The sequence below is a fragment of the Ahaetulla prasina genome, chromosome 3 (genome assembly GCF_028640845.1).
Source record: "Ahaetulla prasina isolate Xishuangbanna chromosome 3, ASM2864084v1, whole genome shotgun sequence".
In the NCBI taxonomy this organism is placed as follows: domain Eukaryota; kingdom Metazoa; phylum Chordata; class Lepidosauria; order Squamata; family Colubridae; genus Ahaetulla; species Ahaetulla prasina.
In genome coordinates, this window is record NC_080541.1 from 25,460,978 (window position 1) to 25,487,618 (window position 26,641).

Below are 26,641 nucleotides of genomic sequence, written 5' to 3' on the forward strand. Positions count from 1 at the left end.
ATGTAAATGAACTGACCCAAACAATACGTTGTTCATTAAGCACATAATGTGTATGTAAAGAGAAAACAAATTATGGTCAATTTGTCCAATGGATAGTCAAAATGTCTGGCTGGGGATAAAGAAGTCTCTTAAACTTTTTTTTTAATCAATTTTATCAATTGGTCTTTCATCGTCAACTCAAAATATTATAATAGTAAGAAAAACAGTAGCTCAGGAAATTAAATATTAACCCATAGTGCTTTACAGCACTCTCTGGTTAGTTTAGAATGTTAGCATTATTTGCATATTGCTCCCAACAATCTAAGTCCTCATTTTATGACCTTTAGAGGACAGAAAGCCAAATTAACCTCAAACCCCTAAGGATCGCACTCCAGACTGTGGGCAGAGTTAGTCTGCATTATGGCATTCTAACCACTGCGCCACCAGGGCTCAAATGATGCATACACACATGCATGCATGCATACATACATAGCTAGAAAGAAACAAATCATTGCATTAAACAGCTTACTTTTAAATTACAATCTATGATTTGGGGAGGGGGGAATCCTAGCTTGGATTTTAACACTGTTGATTTTCATTCCTTCCTTTCAAAGGTTTTGAACTTTCTCACTGTGAGGATCCAGGCATTCCACAATTTGGATACAAAATCAGTGATCAAGGCCATTTTGCTGGCAGCACTATCATTTATGGATGTAATCCTGGTTATACTCTCCATGGGAGCAGTCTTCTAAAATGCATGACTGGAGAAAGGAGAACTTGGGATTATCCCCTGCCATCTTGTATCGGTAATGGGTTTCTTATTATCAGAAATATACCCCTATCGCTTTCAATCAATCAGAATAGAACTGGAAAGGACCTTCAAAGTCTTTTAATCCAACCTCCTGCTCAAACAGGAGATCCTATACCATTTCAGACAAGTGACTGTGTAGTCTCATCTTAAAAACCTCCAGTGATGAAGCACCCAGAACTTCTGAAGTCAAACTGTTCCACTGGTTAATTGTTTTCACTGTTAGGAAGTTTCTCCTTAATTCCAGGTGACTTCTTTCCTTGATTAGTTCCATCCATTGTTTCTTGTCTTGCCTTCTTCTGTTAAATAAGTGGACCCCCTTCTCTTTGTGGCAATCTCTCAAATACTGCTATCATGTCCCCACTAGTCCTTCTTTTCTCTAGACTAGCTTCACAAAAAAGTACTTTTATTTTTATTGTTTTTCATTGGGTGAACTTTTTTTTCTTTTCTCTCAAAACAATGTCGGGATGTAGATTATACGGAAAGATGATGATCGCTCAAGTCCCAACTGACGTTTATGAAAAAGAAGACATTTCAATCATGTCTTTCCTGATTTTACTGACAAACTCCATCATAACCATGGAGTAACACTGAATACACATTACACACATGCACACACACACACACACACACACACACACACACACACACACTTATATGTATGGAGGAGATTCTGAAAGTTGTTCTCCTAGAACATGAACTCATTTTGTCTCTTCTTCATTCCTCTTTTTTATTCAAAGATTTTTTTTTAAAAAAAGGTATAAAATTCAAAAAAAAGCAAAGAAAAGGAGTTAGGAAAAAAGAAAAGGGATAACTAAAAACATAGTGAATGCAAGCAACAAGAACAAACTATAAAACAAAGGAACTTCTGACTTTCTTTGAAACAGAGAAAAACCTATAACTCTATGACTGTTTGAACTAGAGTGAACCTAACAAACAGTACTTCTATCATCATAAATAGATGTAATCATCAAAATCCAAAGTTAAAATCTCATTTCTTTTCTGTTGCGCTTAAAGCATTCAAGATTTACTTGTTCTTCATCATTTTTTCAACAGTTAAAGGCATCGAGTGATTATATGAATAATTAGAAGGGTCGGATTCTCTTTTCTTTTCTCTTCACCTATTGATCCCAATCAATACTGGAAATGGAGGAGAACAATATACATTCTGCTTATTACAAGTAGTCCTCACTTACCGACCAGGATTGAGACCAGAAACAAAGCAATTGTTAAGTGCAACATTACAATATTACCAAACTTATAATACCAGTTCTAACTTCAGTATTAAATTGCCACAGGTCATTGGGTACTTAAGTCATTAATTGGCAATTTCCTGTAAGCTTCCCCATTGCTTTTGCTTTTTGAAACCTATCTGGGAAGGCCACATGTACCAATTATGTGAACATGGGGCACAGGCACTATCATAAATGTGTGCTGGTTGCTAAGCATCTGAATTGTGATCACATAAGCACAGGGATGCTGGGATAGCCACATTAAATTAAAAGATCAATCATGAACCTTCTTTTTCTGTGCCCTTGTAACTTTGCATGGTTCCTGAATGAGGCTGGCAATAAGCGAGGACAACCTGCTGTTCAAACCCAAAGATGATGTTGTTATAGGTTTGAAATGAAACTCCTCCTATTCTACATGTTTTAGTTGCTGTAGAAACATCCTAATCAATATTTATCATGAATAATTACAATTTTCCTCTTCGTTTTTATCAGCTGAATGTGGAGGTCGTTTTAAAGGAGAATCTTCAGGAAGAATCTTGTCCCCCGGCTATCCCTTTCCTTATGATAATAATCTGCGTTGTACGTGGATAATTGAAGTAGATCCAGGAAACATTGTCAGGTACTCCAGGACAATCTTAACTGATAGACTAAGAAAAAATATATATATTTTGGAATACAAAAACTAAGAAATCCATCTGGAATCCATTTATTAGTGTAAATTTTCCCTTTTATTCAGAATTTAATGTTATATTAATGTTATATTATTTGGGGAAACAACAATATAAGTATAACTGAGATAATGCTTGGCGGGTGGAGTATAGTAGTTTTATCTACTATATTATCTGATGGGGGAAAATGATTTACCACAGTTTTGGGTAAACAAATATTTGGTACAAATCTGTATGGAGTATTATAATTGGAGGCTTGGGGCTGGGTTGATGATTGATAAAGGGTTGATGGTTGTTTGGAGTCTCTAAGACATAATGAATTACTTCATTGATTTACTTTGCCTGTCTTCTGACTCCTTGTCCAGCTGGGGTAACAGCTACAGAAGTCATTATACTTGGATAGGAGCCTCATCTGACATTTTTGTTCAGTGCCAGAAGAAACTTTGGTGTATGCATTGCATGTACTGTACATCAAATGTTTTCTCACATTAGATCTACATAGATTAAGGTTCCCCTCGCAGTGCTAGTCATTCCTGACTCTAGGAGGTGCTGTTCATCTTCATTTCAAAGCCAACGAGCCAGCATTGTCCGAAGACATTTCCATGACTAATCTCCAAAGGCGCATGGAACACTTTTACCTTCCCACCAAAGGTGGTCCCTATTTTTCTACTTGAATTTTTTACGTGCTTTCGAAAGCTGGGACAAGTAACGGGAGCTCACCCCATTATGCGGCATTAGGGATTCAAACCACTGAACTGACGACCTTTTGATAGACAAGCTCAGTGTCTTGGCCACTGAGCCACCACATCCCTTTAGATCTCCATAAGAGTCTTCAAATCAAGGCATAAAGATCCACGGAGGAGAATCTCTAGTAAAGAGAGCAATGCTGTTCAGCACTTGAGAGGCAGACCTCTTTATGTAGACCTCTGAATTATCAACCAAGCATCTTTCTCCCCTACACAATCCCTTCTAAGCTGTAACTCCTAGTAGCATAGATTTAGTTGCAATTATTTATTTATTTGAATTGGACATTAATATTTGGTGTTTTTTTTTACAGCCTCCAATTTCTGGCATTTGATACTGAAGCCTCACATGATATCCTACGTGTCTGGGATGGTCCCCCTGAAAACGACATGCTGTTGAAAGAAATTAGTGGCTCTCTTATTCCGGAAGGCATCCACAGCACTCTCAACATAGTGACAATACAATTTGACACAGACTTCTATATCAGCAAATCTGGATTTGCCATTCAATTTTCAAGTAAGTTGATATACACGTATGGCTCTGAGGAACCCAAAATTTAGATTTTTCAAAATGTTGCAAACATTTCCTTCTAGATTATAGATTAATTAGCCAATGATTGTATAACTGTCTGGCTGTATGGTTTTCTTTGCCCCTTCCACGCTTGGTGAACACAGTCTTCCAAAAGTCCAAAAAGATCAGGGCTATGAAGACTCCAGATTAAAGTATGTCATAATTCAGACACTGACAAAGAGAAAGCATGTTCCTCAGTCCACAAGTTGACCCTTTTAACAGAAGGGATCTGGAGAAATACTCTTGTAGGATATGGCAAGACAGGCAGAGATCTTCAGATATAGGCAGTCCCAGAATTAGCTTGGCTCTGCCATATAAAAAGGTAAAGGTTCCCCTCGCAGTGCTAGTCATTCCTGACTCTAGGAGGTGCTGTTCATCTTCATTTCAAAGCCAACGAGCCAGCATTGTCCGAAGACATTTCCATGACTAATCTCCAAAGGCGCATGGAACACTTTTACCTTCCCACCAAAGGTGGTCCCTATTTTTCTACTTGAATTTTTTACGTGCTTTCGAAAGCTGGGACAAGTAACGGGAGCTCACCCCATTATGCGGCATTAGGGATTCAAACCACTGAACTGACGACCTTTTGATAGACAAGCTCAGTGTCTTGGCCACTGAGCCACCACATCCCTTTAGATCTCCATAAGAGTCTTCAAATCAAGGCATAAAGATCCACGGAGGAGAATCTCTAGTAAAGAGAGCAATGCTGTTCAGCACTTGAGAGGCAGACCTCTTTATGTAGACCTCTGAATTATCAACCAAGCATCTTTCTCCCCTACACAATCCCTTCTAAGCTGTAACTCCTAGTAGCATAGATTTAGTTGCAATTATTTTATTTATTTATTTGAATTGGACATTAATATTTGGTGTTTTTTTTTACAGCCTCCAATTTCTGGCATTTGATACTGAAGCCTCACATGATATCCTACGTGTCTGGGATGGTCCCCCTGAAAACGACATGCTGTTGAAAGAAATTAGTGGCTCTCTTATTCCGGAAGGCATCCACAGCACTCTCAACATAGTGACAATACAATTTGACACAGACTTCTATATCAGCAAATCTGGATTTGCCATTCAATTTTCAAGTAAGTTGATATACACGTATGGCTCTGAGGAACCCAAAATTTAGATTTTTCAAAATGTTGCAAACATTTCCTTCTAGATTATAGATTAATTAGCCAATGATTGTATAACTGTCTGGCTGTATGGTTTTCTTTGCCCCTTCCACGCTTGGTGAACACAGTCTTCCAAAAGTCCAAAAAGATCAGGGCTATGAAGACTCCAGATTAAAGTATGTCATAATTCAGACACTGACAAAGAGAAAGCATGTTCCTCAGTCCACAAGTTGACCCTTTTAACAGAAGGGATCTGGAGAAATACTCTTGTAGGATATGGCAAGACAGGCAGAGATCTTCAGATATAGGCAGTCCCAGAATTAGCTTGGCTCTGCCATATAAAAAGGTAAAGGTTCCCCTCGCACATAGGTGCTAGTCGTTCCCAACTCTAGGGGGCAATACTCATCTCCGTTTCAAAACCGAAGAGCCAGCACTGTCTGAAGACGTCTCCGTGGTCATGTGGCCGGCATGACTAAATGCCAAAGGTGGATGGAACTCTGTTACCTTCCCACCAAAGGTGGTCCCTATTTTTCTACTTGCATTTTTTGTATGCTTTCAAACTGCTAGGTTGGCAGAAGCTGGGACAAGTAATGGGAGCTCACTCTGTTATGTGGCACTAGGGATTTGAACCGCTGAACTGTCAACCTTTCAATCGACAACTTCAGCATCTTAGCCACTGAGCCACTGTGTCCCTCTGCCATATACAGGACTTTAAATAGGATAACCAGCATCTGAAATTGCATCTGGGAGCATAAAAGTGGTATAAATCCAAACAAACCATGGATTTTCCAGAATGGCGTGCACTGATTTAACTTATACTAAAGAGGTCTAGAACTAGAAGACAGGTGTTTTCGGTTTTACCCCCTATGTTATATAGAACACTACCCCTAATATATAATTGGCTCTCTCTCTTTTTTTTTTCCATTTAAGAAATCACTTTAAATTATCCTGTTTATATACATGACCCAAAACTGGCCATCTTGGGGCAGTTTGTAAATGTTTTAAATTAAAATGTATTAAATAATGAAACTTTGTTAATTAGGTCTTGTCAAATTTCCCAAGCCATACAAGCCGACAGATCGGTTTATTGCCTCTATATTAAAATTAAGACTTTCAAGATAAAGTTAGTTGATATATTAGTTGGTCTTTCATGATCTAATTTATTCCAGATTCCCAGATTTCTTTTTGATGAACAAAACTATATTTTATGAAACTTCAAAAAAAGTGTTTTCTTTATCTAACTCAAATGCAGTATCATAATATCAAAGAACAAAACTACTCAGCCACACTTTCATTTTATCTTTCTTATTAATCCACTGTCTTTTGTTAATTCTTTCTCTTTCATTAAACTTATTTAAAGTTAACATTTGATTCAGTGGAAGTACAAACTGCTCAGTATGTGGCCAGACTGAAAATTAGTATGATTCAGTAGCTTTGATTGTTGACAATCAAACTTCTTTGAAGAAGTCAGATTGCTGAATTTGTCTTCCCTATCTCATGAAAGACATGAAGAAATATATTGGGAGACTTTTGAACCAAACTGTGCAGTAGCTTTGTGTCAATCAGGCATGTTCCAGGTTTGTGCTGCCAATACAATAAAATAATTAGAAGTCTTTTAAAGGAAGCAAAATTAGCAGAAAACTCAGGTTGAATAGATATACTGGTACATGACTAAATGTAGAAGTTCTGTATAAAAGAAAACCAGACTTCTATCACAGTAAGAACTTCTGACCAATGTGGAGAAACTTTTGCTCTAATTATCAGACTTTCATATGCTGTCCAATACATGACATGAAAATTAAAGTACATCTAAGTTTCACCCATACATCTATGGTACTTTTGATAATTAAACATTGATGTCTCTGTCTCTTCACCCTGTAACTTTTTTAGAACCAAATCATTAATTTGTGATGTTGATAGCAATCTTTTTGTACAAATAGAAGATGCAGTTTTTAGTTTATGATTTAGGGTAATTGCAAGGCAAAGTGAAAAAAAAAATCAAATTTGCAGTCATACTATTATTTATTTATTTATTTATTTATTTATTTATTTATTTATTTATTTATTTATTTATTTATTTATTTATTTATTTATCTATTTATTATTTAAATTTCTATACCGCCCTTCTTCCGAAGGACTCAGGGCGGTTTACAGCCAAAATAAAACAATCAATATAAAAGTTAAAACCAGTTTAAAAACAAAAATTCAGGATTGGCTGGAGCATTTAAAATCAATAAAAACCAATAAAAACCCTATTTAAAACCATTAGGCCAGTCCTGCGCGATGAAACAGAAATGTTTTCAGCTCGCGTCGAAAGGTCCAGAGATCAGGGAGTTGGCGAATACTTGGTGGTAGCTCATTCCAGAGGGTTGGTGCCCCCACAGAGAAGGCCCTCCCCCTGGGGGTCACCAGCCGACATTGTCTGGCCAATGGCACCCTGAGGAGACCCTCCCTATGGGAGCGCACTGGTCGATGGGAGGCCGCCAGTAGCAGCAGGCGGTCCCATAAATAACCCGGTCCTATGCCATGGAGCACTTGGTGTGATTGAAACTGGTGTGATTGAAACTCTATGATACTCTAAAAATGACACCATCTTCAGAACTTCAAGACATCATAGTGGTCAGCATCTTATTTATTTATTTATTTATTTTGAATTTATATCCCGACCTTCTCTGAAGACTCAGGGCGGCTTACATTGTGTTAAGCAAGTCTTCATCCATTTGGACTTCATCCAAAGTCAACTTTGTATAATATTACATAATATTATTCTGTATTCTGATATTCTGATCCCATCTTCTGAACATTCCTGCTGGGATTTAAACCACTCATTGGGAGAATATGGTTTTTCCTGCCACATGGTGAGCACCAGCAAAGCTAACAAAATATTGGCTTCAGTAGTTGAAGGAGATAGTTCCAAACAAATTACTCACATTTACCATTTTGTAATCTTTAGAGTGGGATATAGGAAATGTGGACATGTGGAAATGATGGCAAAATAACAGATCACACAAAGAATAAATCAGACTAAAGGTTTAATTCTTCTTCGAGTTCATGTGTTTCTTTGTTTGTGCGTATATTATTGATGGAAAATCAAAACAGAACAGAACAGACTGCTAATCTCATCACGACTGTAGATGCATAATTGGAATTAGAAGATCTGAATGAAAATAATATGATATATATTTAGCAAACTCTGGACTTTAAACTGAACTGTGAACTCTAAACCAATATATTCCACTACTCTGATCTGAAAAACAGTTCAATCAATAAGTGTGTTTGTGTGCATCTGTCAAAAGGTTAAAGGTGATGAATGTAACCACGAGATTACAGCTTTGTACTGGACCAGCAATGCACACAAAAACAGGTGGTACTTTCAACTGTTATGGCTGTGACTTGATTTTTTTTTTTTAAAAAAAAAATACTTTATGGATAATCTGATGTAGTTTAAACTTTGTGGGTTTTTTGCCTTGCATTTCTGCAGCCAATTTTATTTCTATATTGAATAATGTTAACCACGTTTAGTTAGAAGTGTTCTTGATAATACTGATTAACCCTGGTAAAATTGATGAAATGGATGTGATAAGAAGGAGTTGCTCAGAAGATTGCTGAGATTTTCAATCATGCTGGCTAGCAAATATTACATGGGAAGTGGGGTGGAGGGGAAATATATATGCACAATAATTCATGAATAGGAAATGGTCCTGAATCTACGGGTAGAAGGGAAATGATAGAGAATTAGTCTTGGGAAAAATGTTTAATATTTCATTTTAATAACTGGCAGCAGATAAAGCAATGTATTCATGCAATTTTGTAATGGCATAAAGTTGGGAGTCATTGTTGAGACTGATAGTGCTGAGAGATTAGGAAGATTGAACTTCTTAGAATACAGTAATTGAAAAGGAATAAAATTTCATCATACAAAGTACTTAAATGGAACACACATACACCCATCTGTAATTGTGTTTTGGAGATGGTAGAAGTACAGGAGACCTTGGGATTTATCCATCACAGAATAATGAATCATGAATGTGAAGTAGCTACAAACAAAGTAAATATTATTCTACAGCAGTGGTTCCCAACCAGTGTGCCGCGGCACTAAGGGGTGCCGTGAGATCTTTTGAGGGTGCCGGGAACTTTTGAGCTACGGAGATTTTAAATATCTATTTCCTTATAAGGGTGCCGGGAACTTTTGAAAGGCTTTCCAAGGGTGCCTCAAACAAGAAAAGGTTGTGCCTCAAACAAGAAAAGGTTGGGAACCACTGTTCTACAGTATATTAAATGAGTAATTCCAGGAAGTGCAGGAAAATTTCCGTGGTACTATGCAAAAACATTTTGTCTTTAGTTCTTTGTGGTAAACAGGAAAAGGGAAGGAAGGAAGGAAGGAAGGAAGGAGTGCAGAGAAGAGCAACAAAGATGATTAGGGGACTGGAGGCTAAAACATATGAAGAACGGTTGCAGGAACTGGATATGTCTAGTTTAATAAAAAGAAGGACTAGGGGAGACATGACAGCAGTGTTCCAATATCTCAGGGGTTGCCACAAAGAAGAGGGAGTCGGGCTGTTCTCCAAAGCACCTGAGGGTAGAACAAGAAGCAATGGGTGGAAACTGATCAAGGAAAGAAGCAACTTAGAACTAAGGAGAAATTTCCTGACAGTTAGAACAATTAATAAGTGGAACGACTTGCCTGCAGAAGTTGTGAATGCTCCAACACTGGAAATTTTTAAGAAAATGTTGGCTAACCATCTGACTGAGATGGTGTAGGGTTTCCTGCCTGGGCAGGGGGTTGGACTAGAAGGCCTCCAAGGTCCCTTCCAACTCTGTTATATTCAAAGTACTTCAAATTTCAAACTTCAAATTAATCTAAAGGATTTTTTTGTCTAATTTTAAAAGAGTATAAAAGGTGACTCAGAAAAAGTATACAGTACAGAGAATACATACTATAAAATAAATTAACAACAAAAGCTTAATGTAAAAAGCAGACTTAAAGAGTAAAATAATCCAGAGTTTATAGATTGTTGAAACAATTGGGGATGTGATCTCACTCGGAAGTGCCTGATTTTCTGTCTTTACAGAAGATGCTGCAGAAGATATTAAGTAGCAATAGCACTTAGACTTATATATCACTCCATAGTGCTTTATAGCCATCTCAAAATGGTTTTTACAGAGTCAGCATATTGCCCTCAACAATCTGGGTCCTCATTTAACCAACCTTGGAAAGATGGAAAGCTGTGTCAACCTTGAGCCGGTCAGGTTTGAACTAGGCAATAGTGCATTCTAACCACTCTGCCATCATGGCTCCAAACACCCAATCAAGCATGACATTTAAACTCAGGAAGTATGTGTAATCAGTCGTATAGATTTGTGGCTCCTTAGTCAAATACTGTGGTCCACAAGGGATGTTCAGCAATGAATATTCTAACATTGGGACCCAATTTCCATTCTTAGTCCAAGAAAAAAAGTCCCCCTGCATACATAAAAGGGATTTCCATTTTAGAAAAAAATCTTAAATATAATCTATTATGGAATTTTAAAGCAAAGAGGTGGTAATAAATATGATTCAAGCAAGGAGCCCCCTAATTAACTAAGAAAATGCACAAGCCATATTTTTTTTTTATTTTCTGTTATGAGAACAGTGTATTTTCCTTAATGCTTTTCAGAAAACCTTCTCCAAAGGTAGCTTTTAAGGAAATATCAAAAGTTGAAATATCAGAGAAAGAAAAAATCATTTGAAAGGGTCAAATAAACATTTGTGTTTACAGGATAATAGTCCTTTCCCATTCCCAAGTTCAGCAAACACAAAAGGGAGGGTCAGACCCACAGGGAGAAATAAAGCTAAAGAGGAGATTTCCAATTTAAAAACACTGCAAAAGAGACACTACTGAGAGTATTTTTCAAAGTAAGATTATATTTAATACTGTACATGCTAACCTTCCATCAAGCTATTCTCAGTGTTCTGGGTACTGAAAAACACTAGCCATAAACTCATATACATATGATATATACATGATAGCAGTGTTCCAATATCTCAGGGGTTGCCACAAAGAAGAGGAAGCCGGGCTGTTCTCCAAAGCACCTGAAGGTAGAACAAGAAGCAATGGGTGGAAACTGATCAAGGAAAGAAGCAACTTAGAACTAAGGAGAAATTTCCTGACAGAACAATTAATAAGTGGAACGACTTGCCTGCAGAAGTTGTGAATGCTCCAACACTGGAAATTTTTAAGAAAATGTTGGATAACCATCTGATTGAGATGGTGTAGGGTTTCCTGCCTGGGCAGGGGGATGGACTAGAAGGCCTCCAAGGTCCCTTCCAACTCTGTTGTTATATTATATTATATTATATTGTATTGTATTGTATTGTATTGTATTGTATTGTATTGTATTGTATTGTATTGTATTGTATTGTATTGTATTGTATTGTATTATATTATATTATTATATTATATTATATTATATTATATTATATTATTATATTATATTATATTATATTATATTATATTATATTATATTATATTATATTATATTATATTATATTATATTATATTATATTATATTATATTCATACAATAATGCTTTATTTTATATATGTACCTACATGCACGTAGTCCTTGACTTACAACCATTCACTTAGGGACCATTCAGTGGTGAAATCTGAACCAGTTTACTACTGGTTTGCTGGCTACGCATGCTGTGTGCGAGCATGTGCAGTGTGCAAATGTGAGGTGCATGTGTGCACAGTACATGCCAAAAGGAGGCATGGGGTAAGCAGAACAGCGCACAGGCTGTATGTGATCAGCTGTGGTGCGTAATCTTTTTTTTTTACTTTTAAAAGTATTTTTTTACAACCTATTCGGCCAAACAGATTGTAAAAAAATGCTTTTAAAAGTAAAAACAAAAGGCTCTGATGATCACGCAGCTCAGCTGTGATCATCAGAGCCTTTTTTTTATTTTTAAAAGCATTTTTTACAACCTATTTGGCCGAATAGGTTGCAAAAAATGTTTTTAAAAGTTTTTAAAAAAGGCTGTGATAATTGCACGGCTCAGCTGTGATTGTCAGAGCCTTTTTTTTACCTTTTAAAAGCACTTTTTAAAAGAAGTGGCTAGCGGGTGACTGGGCAACTGGGTGGGTATGGGGGGGGGCAAAGATTTTTGCTACCAGTTCTCCGAACCACCCCCTGCTGTCGCTACCGGATCAGCCGATTCAGTCCAAACTGGGAGCATTTCTCCCCTGGGACCATTCAATGTTATATCAGGTCTCCCAAAAGATACTTATGATCTGGTTCCAACGTTCTAATACTCAGACAGTCAAATGCATTTCAAATTCTTGTGCTGCCCCACTCACCCACACGTATACGTCAGTGTTGGTGTAGAGAGAGCTTTATTTTGTCCTTCCCCCAGCAATTCTGTTTCAGGTTTCAGCTCACTCACAGATGCTCGATTAGAATAGCAATTGGCTCGAGACCAAATAGATAACAAGGAAATGAACATATGGCAAAATCAAAACAGTCTTGGGAATAAAGGTTTTGCCTGGGTAATTTCAAAAGAGAAGCCAAAATCCAATCTGAGGTTTTGGAATCCAATTAGGTTTGTCAGCCAGTCCAATGGTCAGAGTTTCAGGCTTTCCAAGTAGAATTCACAGGAACAGGCCAGGACAGTAGTTCAGAGGGTGGTTTCTAAGCGAAGCCAGCCACGAACAAGCCCCAGACTCAACTTCAGGCAATGGCCAATTAGTCTACCAAGCAGATAACCAGCTGCTCAAACAGGGTCCAAAACATGAACACAAAGCCTCCCGGCAACTTGAATTAAATCCATGTAGCTCACAAACTGCAGTCTCAGAAACATAAACATCTGGCCACCACTCACACACGTTGCTTCCAGCAATCCTTCCCTCGACCTGCGGTGCTAAATAGCTTCCAGTGCAGCCCATCAAAAGGGGTGGGGCCTTTTCCCAAGCAATCTGGCAGACCTCCACATTTCTGCCCTGCATGCTCTGGGATCCACCATGGCAGGCAGCTCCTCCCCCTCTTCTTTACTGGCCTGCAAGCTCTTCCCAGCCAAGACCTGTTCTGCTGGCAGTTTAGGGTTGGTAATTTCTGATGTACCAGGAATGATTCCATTCTCCCTCAAGCCAGCCTATAAGGAAGAAGTGGAGGAGTCGTAATCCACAGGAGACATCACAATTCTTGTCAACTGGCTTGCATTTACAGGCATGATGTAGGAGACAATCAGGTTTAGCCTGAGAAAGAGGTCAAATCCATCATCAGTCATGAGTCCCTGCTCCCACAAGACAATCCAGCCCACCTTGAATTTCTTAACTCCCACTTATTTCCTTTGACCGTTAGTAGTTCTTGTGGAGAATTTGACCTTGTAGGAAATCTTTATATCATTTGAACTGCCTGAATCTCCTGATTTCCCCAAAGCTTGACATATTTGCATGAATTTCTGGTCATTTGATCCACGTCTTATAATGTTTTTTGCTGAAAGCAGGCATTTACAATGGGTTCTCTTAATGACTGTGGATTTTGCTTAAGAACTACATTGATTTACTTAATGATCATTGCAAAAAAAAGGGTGTATAATCTAGTCAGTCACATGTTGAGCCACTTTATAACTATCACAACTTATAAGCATAATCGTCAGATTCCATTTTGGTCGTACAACGAGGACCGCCTATCTGTGTATATAAAATAAAGCATTATTTTGCACTAAAACAAGAGCAGTAAAAGCTATAACTAAATCTAAAAATAAGCAATGATGACTTAAATCCAACTTAAATAAAATGTGTCCATGGTTGGTGAAAACTTTGTAGTGAAGCAGTTGATAAAAATTTGCAGCTGGGAGGGAAGAGAACTCAGCAGATGGTTATTTTTGAAAAGGGTAAGCCCGTCTGTCTTAGCCACTACAATCTGTCTAAATAAATGAGAAGGATCATCTCCATCTTATCAAAACAAACAGCATGTGGTCAATAATGAGGTGTCAGTGGAAAATCTTGTGCATTCCTTACAAAAACAAGATCCAGTACTGCTGTTATACATTGAGAACCTGATAAATGAGTAGTACATATTTATGCAGGTGAAGGTGAATGCTCCAGTAATTGCACATGAAATCTAACAGATAATTAAGAAGGCAGTCTCCTAAAACTAGAGTTCAGTTCCTTGTCATTCTCAGATAGCTGTTTTGTTCTTTTTTGTTTTTGCCAACAATATAGAAGTAGTTTTCCATTGACTGCTCTCTCTGTACTTGTATGTCTTTCTTTTTGGTATGACTGTTCAAGAGTTTTCTTGTTGGCTCCCTGGAATTTCTTGATTTGGGATTCTTGTCCAAAATGCCAACTAGATCCAACCATGTTTAGCTTTTCAAGTTCAGTCAAGGTTAACCAGATGGACAACATATATTTAGATTCTTTAAAGGAAGCCATAAAAATTAAATGAGTTAGTATGTTAACATGTAACATACATACATACATACATACATACTGTATATACAGTGTGTATGTACAATACACATACTACTTTAAAAATGACCTTAGGCAAGATCAGTACAGAACTGTCAGTAAGACTGAACTAAATATACTTAAAATATTTGAACTTATTGAAAAAGATCTTGAATGAATATTGCTGAGGATTTTATATAGCCATTACTTTAACAAAATACAGAGAGAAATAATGTATCTTTAATTGAGAACCTAATCATTTAATTAGCATATATATATTTAAACCCTATATTTAATAAAATAGCCTTCAAGTGATTGATCTGTTGTTAATTAGAATAATTGACCATGAAGACCGAGTGATTGTTTTTGCTTGCTTTTTTATTTTTTTTTGATTATTTTGCTTTTATCTCTAAAACACATCTTTTAAATATACATTTCGGTTCCTAGTTGTAAGCTAGCCAGAGAATGAATCAAGAATTAAATGGTTTACAAATTAGTAAGGAATTAAGTAAGGAATAGCCTGTGTTTATTTGAGATCAATCATCGAGCAGAGAGCAAATGGTTTTTTTCCCCTCCAAACGTGGCAATTTTAGGATACATGAATGTCAACTCCCAGAATTTCCTAGCCCACATGATATGGATTATACAATATATCTGTATTGGCTTTTGAATAAGTCTTGACTCCTGTGGACTGCCTGGATAAATCCATGCATTTTCCTTGGCAATATTTTTAGATGTCACTTGCCCTTGCCTTGCTAGGCTTTAAGAGGGAGTGACTGGCCTAGAATTACCTAGCTCCATGATGGTGAATCTATGGCATGTGTGTCAGAAGTGGCACGCAGAGCCATCTCTCCGGGTACATGAGCCATCACCCATTGCTCTTCCAGGTTCCGCCGTGCCAGCCAGCTGGTCTTCACGCATGCAGGAGCGCCAGAAACTGTAAAAGCAGCCGCCTGGCACACATGTGCACGCCGGGTGGCTGCTCTTCCGGTTTCCAGCATGCAGATATGTGCACCGGTCACCTGGTCTTTTGGTTTCTGGTATGTATGCATGAAGACCAGCTGATTGGTGTGCACATGCTTGCCCGAAATCAGAAGAGCACCTACCTGGCTGAGTACCTGCACCGGCCGGTTGCTCTTCTGGCACACGCTCATGGTCCCACTTCGGCACTCGGTGCTAAAAAGGTTCACCAACACTGACCTAGCTGGTCTCAAGCATAGAACAGATCAAGAACTCATGGGTTCCCAATTTGTAGGCTGGTGCCTTTAACCACTATCCAATCCAGCTCTCAATAATATGTGTAAATTGATTTATTGTATTTTTAAGTATTAACTTAGGGTTAGAATCATGCCTGAGAAAGATAGTCACTTCTAAATTAATCAGTTAATTCCTTCCTAGGAGTATTGTAGTGATGTTCAGTGGTCTTTGAGGAAGTTTCAATTCTATCAATATTCAAGGCACATTTTTGTTCTGGAAAGAACACAAAGTGACCTTTTTTCCTACTTTGTCAGCTCTGAATTTTCACATTGTATACATTGTTCAGTGACCCAGGTAAAGGCAACTTTAGGACAAACCACATTTTTCTGCAGGATTAGTACAATAACGTACAAGAACGGTGAGTGTGTTTTGATAATAGCCTGCTGGTGGCTTGTGCTACAACTGTTATTTAGCTGAGCCTTTCTCTGAGGCGTTAAGTCATCTCATATAGGGTGAAATAAGGGTTTGACATTTTTTGTTTGTTTGCTCACTTTGGCATTTTCTGTTAAACAAACAAACAAACAAGCCAACAACTGGCTGAAGGCTAAAACCTATTTTATATCGGTATTGGCAGATCCGAAAGGTTGAGCAGGTTGATTAAATTACTATATGCTTTCTTTTCATTTAATCTGTCAAGTTTTCTCCTGGCGGTATTATTATAAAATATTTAATGAAATGCTACACTCAAACACTTCTATTTGGAGTAAAATGTCACACATCGTTTTTGAGTAGTCACTTCCTGTTGACATTGGAATATTTTTTTTTAATTATAACTGAAGAGTGTTCTTTTTTCACTGATAGATAATAAACCTAATGAATTTAATTATTTTATATGTCCCAATGATAACATATGAGCAATCTGTGGCAACCTCAATTCAATCTGGTAAAGATTCAAAAACACAACATAATTCATTTCATTTGTATCATTTCATCTACTGGTATTTTTTTTAATAACATGTGCAGTAAACAGATGTGATTAAATGACAGGTCTGCGTAAAAGAATGACATTGACAGTGCATTCCTATTCTTAGAATAGTGCACTCTTATTTTTTGGAAATGGATCATATTTATTTATTTATTTATTTATTTATTTATTTATTTATTTATTTATTTATTTATTATTTTGTCAAACACAACTCTCTCTCTCTCTCTATACACACACACACACACACACACACACACATATATGTATGTATGTATGTATGTATATGTATGTATGTATAAGCATGAAATAACCACACAAAATGAATACAACCAAAGGGAACATTAGGACAGGAAAAGTAGGCATGTTGGTGCTCTTATGCACGCCCCTTACAGACCTCTTAGGAATGGGGTGAGGTCAACAGTAGACAGTCTTAGGTTAAAGTTTAAATAGGGCCGGATAGCTCAGGCTGGTAAGGCCTGTTATTAAGAACACAAAGCCTGCAATTACTGCAGGTTCAAGTCCGGCCCAAGGTTGACTCAGCCTTCCATCCTTTATAAGGTAGGTAAAATGAGGACCCAGATTGTTGGGGGGGGCAATAAGTTGACTTTGTAAAAATATACAAAATAGAATGAGACTATTGCCTTATACACTGTAAGCCGCCCTGAGTCTTCGGAGAAGGGCGGGGTATAAATGTAAACAAAAAAAAAAAAAAGTTTTGGGGATTTGGGGATGAGACCACGGAGTCAGGTAGTGCATTCCAGGCATTAACAACTCTGTTACTGAAGTCATATTTTCTACAATCAAGATTGCAGCAGTTCACATTAAGCTTAAATCTATTGTGTGCTCGTGTATTGTTGTGGTTGAAGCTGAAGTAATTTGTTCAAAAATTATATCAACAAATAAGGAAAAAAGTTATTACATGCCATGGATATCTGCAAAGGACAATGTAAAGCAAAATATACCATTTGTGTATTCTGTAAGTGGCACCAATGATGTACTTTACAATGGTACATTGGCTTCCTTTACATGGTGATGTTGTGATACAAATGACATCATTATAAATGATAGCTTAAACTACTCTGATTCCACACAGAGTAAAACAGTTTTTTATTAAAACAGATGGTAGATAAAATTAATAGTGGAATATAATAAAGAAGGTATGCTCAAAGAAGCAAGAATCTCAGTGGCTTCAGTAAGATAGTTTTAATGACAGGGTTCATTCAGGGGTGAAATCCAGCAGGTTCTGACAGATTCTGGCAAACCGTTAGCGGACATTTTGAGCAGTTCAGAGAACCGGCAAATACCACCTCTGGCTGGCCCCAAAGTGGGGTGGGAATGGATATTTTGCAATATCCTTCCCCTGGAATTGGGTGGGAATGGAGATTTTGCAGTATCCTTCCCCTGCCACACCCACCAACCTATGCCCACAGAACCAGTTGTAAAAAATTTGGATTTCACCACTGGGTTCATTATATAGATGAATCAAAAGTTGGAATTAAGATTGCCAGCAGAAATATCAATAACCTCAGATATGCAGATGATACTACTCTAATGGCAGAAAGTGAAAAGAAATTAAAGAGCCTCTTGATATGGGTGAAGAAGGAGAGTGCAAAAGTTGACTTGAAACTCAACATTAAGAAAACTAAGAAAATGGCATCCAACCCTCTCAATTCCTAGCAAATAGATGAGGAAGATATGGAGATAGTGATAGATTTTATTTTCCTGGGCTCCAAAATCACCACAGATGGGGACTGCAGCCAAGAAATTAAAAGATACTTGCTCCTGCGGAGGAAAGCTATGGCAAATCTAGATAGCTTACTAAAAATAGCTTACTAAAAAGCAGAGATATCACCCTGTCAACAAAAGTGTGTATAGTCAAGGCTATGGTTTTCCCAGTTGCAATGTATGGCTGTGAAAGCTGGACCATAAGAAAGGCTTTTGAACTATGTTGCTGAAGAAGACTCCTGCGAGTCCCTTGGACTGCAAGGCGATCAAACTGGTCAGTCCTAGAGGAGATCAACCCTGAGTGTTCTTTAGAAGGTCAGAACCTGAACTCAAATATTTTGGCCACCAAATGAGAAGGAAGGACTCACTGGAGAAGAGCCTAATGCTGGGAAAGATTGAGGGCAAAAGAAGAAGGGGAAGACAGAGAACGAGGTGGCTGGATGGAGTCACTGAAGCAGTAGACATGAGCTTAAATGGACTCCAGAGGATGGTGGAGGACAGGAAGGCCTGGAGGAACACTGTCTATGGTGTCATGATGGCTCAGACATGACTTCGCAATTAACAACAACAAAATGACAGGGTTAGGAGTTAAGTACATAATTTTAAGAGTTTGGGTACTGTAAGCTCTAATTTATTAGCAAGTTTATTAAACTGCTCTCTCTTTGAATATTATGAACCTCATCTTGCTGGGAATTTTGCAATCCCGGATTGAACTCCTTTTTCATTAAATAATCTACTAACAGTTCCTATCTTTTAGTTGCTTATTTCTAATATTCCCCCCAGTACTTCCACATCCTCTACACATTCTTTAATAGATGTGAATCATATATGCTGTGCTCATTTCTTACAGGAAAAAAAAAAGATATTTAGGATTCCTAGGATGTGTTAATTACCTTTTTCCCCTAAAAAAATAGAATCAAGGCTTTTGTTGATTTATTCCTTTCCCTTCTCTTTCTTTCCTAGGCTCTGTGGCCACAGCATGTCGAGATCCAGGCGTCCCCATGAATGGAACCCGTAATGGAGATGGAAGAGAACCTGGGGACATGGTGCTATTTCAATGTGATCCTGGCTATGAGTTGCAAGGAGATGAGCAAATAACCTGCATTCAGGTAGAAAATCGGTACTTCTGGCAGCCCAACCCACCAGTCTGTATAGGTATGCAGAAACCTAAAGAAGACACAACTGCTTTTCTGAACTCTGGAAACATGTAATAATCCTTATTACATTGTCATAAAAGCCAAAATCAGCAGCCAATAGTTGGCAGCTTTGTGTTAAATATAAATGGAAAGACAGCCCACTTGGTTTGGATAGGACAATATTCTATATTTTTTTACAGAAAAACATACTTTACAAGAGAAAAGAAGGGAGGAAAGCACTTAAAACTACTTTCCTAAAAGAAAAAAATAATTGCTGCTCAACATAGTTAGCTTCATTTATAAGACTCCCACAAATTCAATTATTACGGTTGACTATGCTAGACATAGTTGTTCTTCATTGTTTTCACTTCTCTACCTCCTAAATAGGAGATTTTGGCTTCTGTGGGAAAAAGAGTCATCTATGATGAATAGTGGGCATAATGAAAATGTTCTGGCCCTGTTGGATTACTTAAATGCATTCTACCTCTTACAATGAAAAGTTCAAATACATTTTTTCCCCCCAAAATAAATGAACAAAGCATTCTACCTTCCTATCTCCCCGGGTTTTCTTTGTGTTTAGTCTGCTTTGGCAGACGTCGTCCCTACTGCTTCCCAGCAATTGATTAAATAATTTCATAGTGTCATTGTAGCTTTTATTTGCATTAGGATTAAGAAGGAGATCCAAACGTTAGAGAATGACTGTTGCATATTTGGCCTTCTGATGTCCCCTTCCTTAAACAGGAAGTAGGTGCAGAAATTATGGAGAGCCTCTGAAACAGATGCCTATTTTCTAATAAGGGAAATGCAGAGAATTATTGTCCTCGCTTTATGGTCAGGTCTCCTTATAGCAAAGTGTGTGTGTGTGTGTGTGTGTGTGTGTGTGTGTGTGTGTGTGTGTGTGTCTGTCTGTCTGTCTGTCTGTCTCTCTCTCTATCTATCTATCTATCTATCTATCTATCTCTACCACAGCTAGCTAGCTAGCTATCCTTCCTATCTATCTATCTATCTATCTATCTATCTATCTATCTATCTATCTATCTATCTATCTATCTATCTATCTATCTATCTATCTATCTATCTATCTATCTATCTATCTATCTATCTATCTATCTATCAGCTGTCCTCTAAGTTGGATGTTCATTCTGGTTGAAATACTTTTGTATTCTGAATTTTTATTTTTTCCAAATTCTATTTTATAAATAGCTTTTATATTATTATTATTATTTTGCATTAATAAAAATTCACAGAAAAGTATTAGCCAATAATATAAACAAAATTTTAGGACAGTTCTTTTTACGAATTTTAATATTTGTTTTATTAGAATTAATTAGTTGGAGAATGTTTTTGGATTTTGCAAAATGTTAAACAGTCTTGTTTTCTGCAATGATGGGGAAAATACAATAACCCAGATGTATACCTGGGCATGTGTTTAAATAACAACATTGAACAAAGACTTTTAATGGCTAAATTTAAAAAAAGACAAGAAGAAATCCATATAATTATTTAATTGCTGAAAATTAAAATGTGTTAGTACTTGAGTACTTTAGGAGGCTTTTACTGCCTAGTTGGTTCTCATCTGCATCAGGAATAGTTTCAGGATATGTTTGCATCCTTGTCTTTTATTGTTAATTAAAAATCTTGCTAAATTCTGAGCTAAACATGAACACTTAATGTAAATCTGAAGTCCATTAGGAAAAATCAAAATGATGCAAAAGCAGAGGTAGGTTGTTTTATTGTGATTTTTTTTCCTGAATCTTCAGAAAGTTTCAGCAGAAATTGGGACATTAATTATATGAACTTTGTGCCAAAGCAAAATTCATTTTAAATGCAAATGACAAGCAATTTTATGGGAGATATATATATAGAAAGAATTAAACTATATGTTTTGCCCAAGTGATTATCATTATAATAAGAACATGTTTTTAAATCAGTATGTATCAGACTCATTTTTTTTTACTATAAGAGTAAAGAATTAATTGGTGTACCCAAGTTGACAGATTTGTAGTTATATCCACAGTTAATAATATCCACATTAAGATCAGCAATGGAGGATACAAAATTAGGTCATTTCACATTCTATCTGCCATGCTTGTGTGGTTGAAAGAAAGATAAACAGGAAATGGGTGGCACTGTTAATAATGTTTATGCTGGTTTTCCCACAGTAGTAATTCTTTCACTTCAAAGGTACTTCAGAGGCTCCTCTGTTCTCAATTTGCAGTATTTCTAATATCCTAGTACAGTGATGGCTATCCTTTTTGCCATCACATGCCAAAAGCGGAGGAGGGGGTCACACGTGTGAGTGCCCACATCCATAATGCAATGCCCCCTGCATGCCACGTCCCCTGCGCATGCACATGTGACCCACCATGCTTCCCCATGCTCCCCCACTCATGCGCGGGCAGCCCCCCACTCCCCCACCCCCTGCACATGTGCGGGCGACCTTCTGTGCTCCCCCGCTCTCCCACAGATGTGTGTGTGAACCCCCCATGGTCCGTTTTGGGCCTGGCAAGCCTCTCTGAAGCCTCCTGGAACCAAATATGAGCTGCAGGGAGGGCGCTACACCCCCATGGCCCATTTTGGCATGGGGGGTGCACCGCTCCCCCCACACTCCACCACCCCCATGCATGTGTGTGAGACCCCCTCCTGCCCCCATGCATGCAAGCACATTTCCCACATGTGTCCTGCCCAGTGGGAGCTGCACATGCATGTGTGGTGGAGCTGAGCTGGGTGATGGCTAGCATGCCCACAGAGAGGGCTTTGCGTGCCACCTACGACATGTGTGCCATCACAGTCTTAGTAACTGCTGTAAACTTTTGTTCAACAACTGGTCATTCAAGGTTGTGAAGACAATATCAATTTATCTGGAATCGTACAAATCCTGGCCACCAGGGAACCATTCTTGAGTAGTTTAAAACAAAAAAAACAACCCATAATCATTCACATGTTTGAAAGAGAGCCAAAAGTTGATAAGAAAGATGCAGAAGGTTAATGGATATATTTGAACAAGGAATTAATCTGAAAAAGAATGGATATGATCCTTTTCCTGGTTCATGAATCCTACTTAAAATGGCTGCTAAAGGACTTTTTTTGTATTCTTGCCAACTGCAGAATAAGCCTATTAACTGGAGGCAAAAAATATGACAGCAACATTGTGGGCTCATGACCTAAGCCCTTTTGTATGAGCATTGTAATGTTGCACTCTTGGTGTAGAGTGTTGTTTTCCTCTTTCTGATAAAAACAGAAAGCTCCTGTGAATGCTACTGCATCAAGAGCTTCTTGGCTCAAACAGAGTTTGTGATGACAAAGCATTTTTTAGCTTTTTCTAAACTCATATTTTGCTCAAAGTATCCATAAAATCAATACTTTGTGCTAATTCCCATACAAAATGCCTTATGAGTTTACATCAATCTTAAAATGGTTTGATTGGAGTTATAATTATGGTGATTTAATTGCAGTTGACTTGTCATGTTAATTATATATATCATATGAGCTATTTCTTTGGATCACAAATCACTAGTTTATGCTTTTTTATGCTCCCATAATATTATTTTTTGTAACATTTAAAAGATCATGATACGATGAATCCCCTTTGTATATAAATTTCTTGAATGATCAGGAATTGTCCAAACAAGGAAGGAAGCAGTCAAACATTTTGCTGCCTTTTGCTGGTGAAATACTCGTGTAAATTGTTCTACTTCCATGGAACATTCCTCCACATCTTACCAGAAATTTCTTGGGGGAAAATCACCAATAAAGCCTGTAACCCAATATATCATAACTATACTATGTTACATTTAACTTGTGGTAATTTTTTATTTTATTTTATTTTATTTTATTTATTTTGTCACACTGTATATATAAGCATAAGCATGAAATAATTATACAATATATAAGCATATATATAAGTATGAGTATGTAATAACTATATTAATTGGATATAACAAAAGGAAACAATAGGACAGGAACGGTAGGCACTTTTGTGCACTTATACACGCCCCTTATAGTCCTCTTAGGAATGGGGTGGGGTCAATGGTAGACAGTTTTTGGTTAAAGCTTTTGGGAGTTTGAGAAGAAACCACAGAGTCAGGTAGTGTTTTCCAAGCATTAACAACTCTGTTACACAAGTCATATTTTCTGCAATCAAGATTGAAGCGGTTAACATTAAGTTTGAATCTATTATTTGCTCTTGTATTATTGCAATTGAAGCTGAAGTAGTCTTTAACAGGAAGGACATTGCAATAGATGATTCTCTGTGTTTATTTATTTATTTTATTTATTTATTTTATTAAATTTCTATACCGCCCTTCTCCCGAAGGACTCAGGGCAGTGTACAGCCAAAGTAAAACACAGAATATATACAGTTAAAAAAATTTAAAATGAACTATTACTATGCGGCCGATAATTAAAACATTTAAAAAATTTAAAATATTTAAAATATTATTAAAAGCCCAGGTCTTGTCGGAGTCAGTGAAGTTCTAGGTTTTCTAATCCCATAAAATAATAAATAATAAAATAGTTAATTACCCAGTGTTTTAACTGATTTTTATTATGGCTTGTTTCTAATTAACCTAGCAACCCAATAACTTAATTTTGTAGAATCTTTTTAAATATGGTTGGCTTTCAAAGGTTAATTTTTCTGAATGGATTTTATGTTAGAGAAGCTCTATCATATTAGAGTTATACTATGTTTTTTATAGCAGTCTTTAAGGTCTTTGAACACCAAAACAGAAATATTTTATTCTGGGAAGAGACACCTAGACTTAGGAGTGTAATCCTTTGCATATCTACTCAGAATTGAACCTTCTTTAAATCAGATTTCCCAGTAAGTGTGAATGGCTGGAATTGCCAAAGGCTGGAATTTATGGGGCTCTGTTCCTAAACACAATGACACCGACATGATATTACATGTGTATTGACATCACAATGCAAACACCATTTAACATACTTTGATCGCAATATTGTATATAAGTATATACTGGTCTGAGTTTGCATTGTGGCATCATAACCTTCATTTGTAACCTTTTGCTATATCTAACTGCGTCTATGCTGTAATCCATGATTATTATTGTTACACATGCAACATGTAAAATCACAGTTGCCAGATCTTGAACTAGTGTTCATATACATATGCATCATGTTCTAGAGATGAGTGTCTTGGCTACGGAGTTGATCTGTGCTGGGTGGTGGTGTGAGTGCATGCAGATAGCGGTTTGTGTGTGTTTTCTTCTGGTAGATGGTGTGTCCTAGGGAGCCATTGGGTTTCTTGTAGACTAAGACATCTAGGAAGGGAAGTTGGTTGTTAACTTCTGTTTCCATGGTGAACTGTATTTTGGGGTGTAGGCTATTGAGGTGTGTGAGGAAGTTTTCAAGTTTTTCTTTCCCGTGTGGCCAGATTATGAAGGTGTCGTCTACGTATCTGAGCCAGAGTTTGGGTTTGTGATCAGATTTTTCTAGTGCTTGGGTTTCAAAGTGTTCCATGTAGAGGTTGGCAATGACAGGTGAGAGGGGTGATCCCATGGGTGCGCCTTCTATTTGTTTGTATTTTTGTCCGTTATAGATGAAGTATGTGTTGGATAGGCAGTGGTTGGTCAGATCTAGGATGTGCTTGGGGGGGTTATATTTTTTTGGATAGCTGTCAAGGCTTCTTTGATTGGCACTTGGGTGAAGAGGGATATGACATCAAAGCTCACGAGTAGGTCGCTGGGCTGTAAGTTTTGTTTCTTTATGATCTCTATGAACTGGAATGAGTTTTTTACGTGTGAGGTGATGGATTCTGCATAGGGCTGTAGTTGTTTGGCGAGAAATTTGGCTAGGTTTTGTAGAGGTGAGCCTATGGAGCTGACTATGGGTCTGAGTGGGGTTCCTTCTTTGTGTATCTTGGGGAGGCCATAGAGCTTAGGGCATCTGGATGATTTCTCTCTGGGAATGATTCTTTGTTGGATTTCTTCGCTGATGGGGGAGGCTTTTATTTTGGATCTAGTGGTTTTTTCTAGGTAGGTGGTGGGGTCTGTTTTTAGGGGCTTGTATGCAGGGTCTTGGAGTAGGTTGGTTAATTTGGTTTGGTAGTCAGATGTGTTCATAACCACCGTGGCGTTCCCCTTGTCTGCTGGTAGGATTATTATGCTGGTGTCTTTTTTCAGGTTAAGTAGTGCTGTCTGTTCCTCTTTGGGTAAGTTGCTTTTGGGTGGCTTGCTGCTGCAGAGGATGTTGGTGATTTCGAGTCTGATTTTGTTAGCATCATCGGGGTTGATTTTGGTCAGGCTGGTTTCAACTCCGCATATAATGGTCTCAGTGGGGATGTATTTGGGAGTGACTGCAAAGTTGAATCCTTTGGAAAGGACATCGGTTTCAGCTTTGGTGAGGATCCTATCTGAGATGTTATGCACTGTTTGTTTCATGTGTGGCTGTGAGGGTGGAGGGGTTTGTTTCTGGCGTTCTTGTAGTCTTCGGAGTTTGTTGGTGTGTGTGTCTGTCTTGAGGGTGGTCTGTGTTTCGGCCCTCCAGACGGCGAGTTGTTTGGATTTGTCCCAAAGTGCAGGGTGGATCTTGTTGCTGAGTTTGAGGTGAAGTGTGAGGAGATCTTTGTTGATTTGATCTAGGAGGAATCTTTTTGTGTGAAGTTCATTTCTGATTAGGGCCAATTCTGTTCTTTTTAGGATGCGTTTGGCGGCTGCAGAGTTGGAGTGGAATTTCAATTGGAAGCATGTGGGGATTAAATTTTGATCTCGGCATATAGAAAGAAAGAATTAAACTATATGTCTTACCCAAGTGATTATCATTATAATAAGAACATGTTTTTAAGTCAGTATGTATCAGACTCATTTTTTTTTTACTATAAGAGTAAAGAATTAATTGGTGTACCCAAGTTCACAGATTTGTAGTTATATCCACAGTTAATAATATCCACATTAAGATCAGCAATGGAGGATACAAAATTAGGTCATTTCACATTCTATCTGCCATGCTTGTGTGGTTGAAAGAAAGATAAACAGGAAATGGGTGGCACTGTTAATAATGTCTATGCTGGTTTTCCCACAGTAGTAATTCTTTCA

The 26,641-nt window shown here is 37.6% G+C and overlaps 1 protein-coding gene across 1 annotated transcript in view; it reads left to right on the forward strand.

Moving 5' to 3' along the window:
- The window catches only part of CSMD3 (CUB and Sushi multiple domains 3), a 782,898-nt gene that overhangs the window by 523,204 nt on the left and 233,053 nt on the right, over positions 1-26,641 (forward strand). Inside the window, exons 25-28 of the mRNA XM_058175006.1 lie at positions 594-785; positions 2,512-2,638; positions 3,745-3,947; positions 19,417-19,608. Of these exons, the coding sequence (XP_058030989.1) occupies positions 594-785; positions 2,512-2,638; positions 3,745-3,947; positions 19,417-19,608 (714 nt within the window). The remainder of the gene's footprint in view (positions 1-593; positions 786-2,511; positions 2,639-3,744; positions 3,948-19,416; positions 19,609-26,641) is intronic.